This window comes from Pelmatolapia mariae, linkage group LG14 (genome assembly GCF_036321145.2).
Source record: "Pelmatolapia mariae isolate MD_Pm_ZW linkage group LG14, Pm_UMD_F_2, whole genome shotgun sequence".
Classification (NCBI taxonomy): Eukaryota; Metazoa; Chordata; class Actinopteri; order Cichliformes; family Cichlidae; genus Pelmatolapia; species Pelmatolapia mariae.
Window position 1 is genome coordinate 12,820,120 of NC_086239.1, and position 1,696 is coordinate 12,821,815.

The 1,696-nt window shown below is 40.2% G+C and overlaps 1 protein-coding gene across 1 annotated transcript; it reads right to left on the reverse strand.

The window, feature by feature from the left end:
* Window positions 1–137: 137 nt before the first annotated feature.
* fbxo36a (F-box protein 36a) lies at window positions 138–1,265 on the reverse strand. Its single transcript, XM_063494123.1, has 4 exons — window positions 1,170–1,265; window positions 754–862; window positions 421–593; window positions 138–284 (listed from the first exon to the last, which is right to left on the reverse strand). The coding sequence occupies exons 1-4, from the start codon at window positions 1,263–1,265 to the stop codon at window positions 138–140; spliced, it is 525 nt and encodes a 174-aa protein (XP_063350193.1).
* Window positions 1,266–1,696: the final 431 nt, after the last annotated feature.

The following is a 1,696-nucleotide window of genomic DNA, read 5'->3' on the forward strand; positions in this document are numbered from 1 at the left end:
TTTACACACACACACACACACACACACACACAAAAGCCCTCATTCATTACTGAAGTCTTTTTTAGTTTGCTAAAGAGCCAGTGTGATTTTACTTGTTTTGGAACAGTAATAAAAGGGTTTGTTTTTAAATATATATTTTACTGCTGTTTTTTATCATCACTGTTGTGGAAAAAAGTTAGAAAGGTGCTCTTCCAGCCCATGGCATTGGCTATGTCCTCAATGTCCCTGTTAAACCCAGCGCAGTTCCTCACAGTCTGCTCCCAAAACTTCTCAGAGCTGAAGAGCTGGTACAATCCGGTTAGAGCACAGCACAACATACACGTGAACACAAATGAATTTGAACACAAGAAAAACACAATAGACACTAAAGCATTATTTCTGTATCATCGAACAAATCCAGTACTTTACCGTTGTCCTCACCGTTTTGAGTCTGCGTGACGTCTGTGCCAGCAGTGCCACTTCTTTCAGCTCGAGGCAGGACATGATTCGGAGCATGATGTCATCAGGTAAACGCTCCAGGTAATCAAACTTTCCTTGACACAGTGCTGCTGTGTAATCCAGGATCCTTTGCCCAAAAACAGCACCGACTTCATCTGCAGATGATAAGTCGACAAACACAGCTCTGCGGTTAGATCCTTGAAAAGTTTCTATGTCAAATTATAAACCCAAACAAGATTCAGAAATAGGTTAGAAAAGACTATTATCAAGAACTTCATGGAAGTGGGAGTGATGATTTCGATGAAGAAAACTTACACTGTAGAGTTTTATCATTTTGGAAGTCCTGATGAGATGTCTTCTGCTGATTTGGGGGAAGACCTCTGCATTCAAGTCGCAAAGAAATCCTCCATGAGGTTAGTATTACCTAATTTAGAGGGAAAAAACAAAGATGAGGCTTCAAGACTTTACTCCAGGAGACTCTCTTGAAGTAGTGGCTACAAGATGCCGATATGCTACTGGAACAGGGCGAATGATTTTACTAAAACATCATGCTATTAGCTTGTTATTTGTTAAGCATAAAAATTAGAAAATAGTAGCAAAGCCATATTTAAAGCTAAATAACGACGTGAAAATTAAGCTAGCCTCAAGTAGAGGGATTGTTTTTATAAGCACGCTTTATACAGTTACTCCTCGAAAGTCTTTTATATAAAAAAGACGTCTTAATACATAACCTCGTTTTTGGTAATGACAAGCTGAAAAAAATCCTTTTGAGGCGGCGGACCCTGACCACTAATTTCAAACAGTCTCTCCCCAAGCAAAGACGCCATTTTGGACGCAAATATGTTGCCATGACAACTAAAAAGCAGCTAAAACTGTCTTTGCACAACGACTCATGAAACGGACCGATTGCTTTATCATTGATGTTGGGTAATAACAAAAAGTTATGCGGGGCATATTAATTTTACAGATATGCTTGTTTCATATATGTCTGTTGAAGGGGGGAGGAGGGGGGGTCACGACCCAGCGGATTGATACTTAATATTTGTGACAAGCTAATGTTACCAATGACTTAAGTGATTCAGCGACTGTATCTGGATGCCTACAAAAATAGTTGAATTGTCTTCATTAGAAACCCGTAGCTTTGTTTCGAAAGAGCAGCCGATCCAGTGCTCGCGCTCGCTTTGTTGACTCAAAGCAAGCAGATACAGAAAATAAGGAGCAAACTAGTCCCGGAGCGGATGAATCACGCGGAGGTATA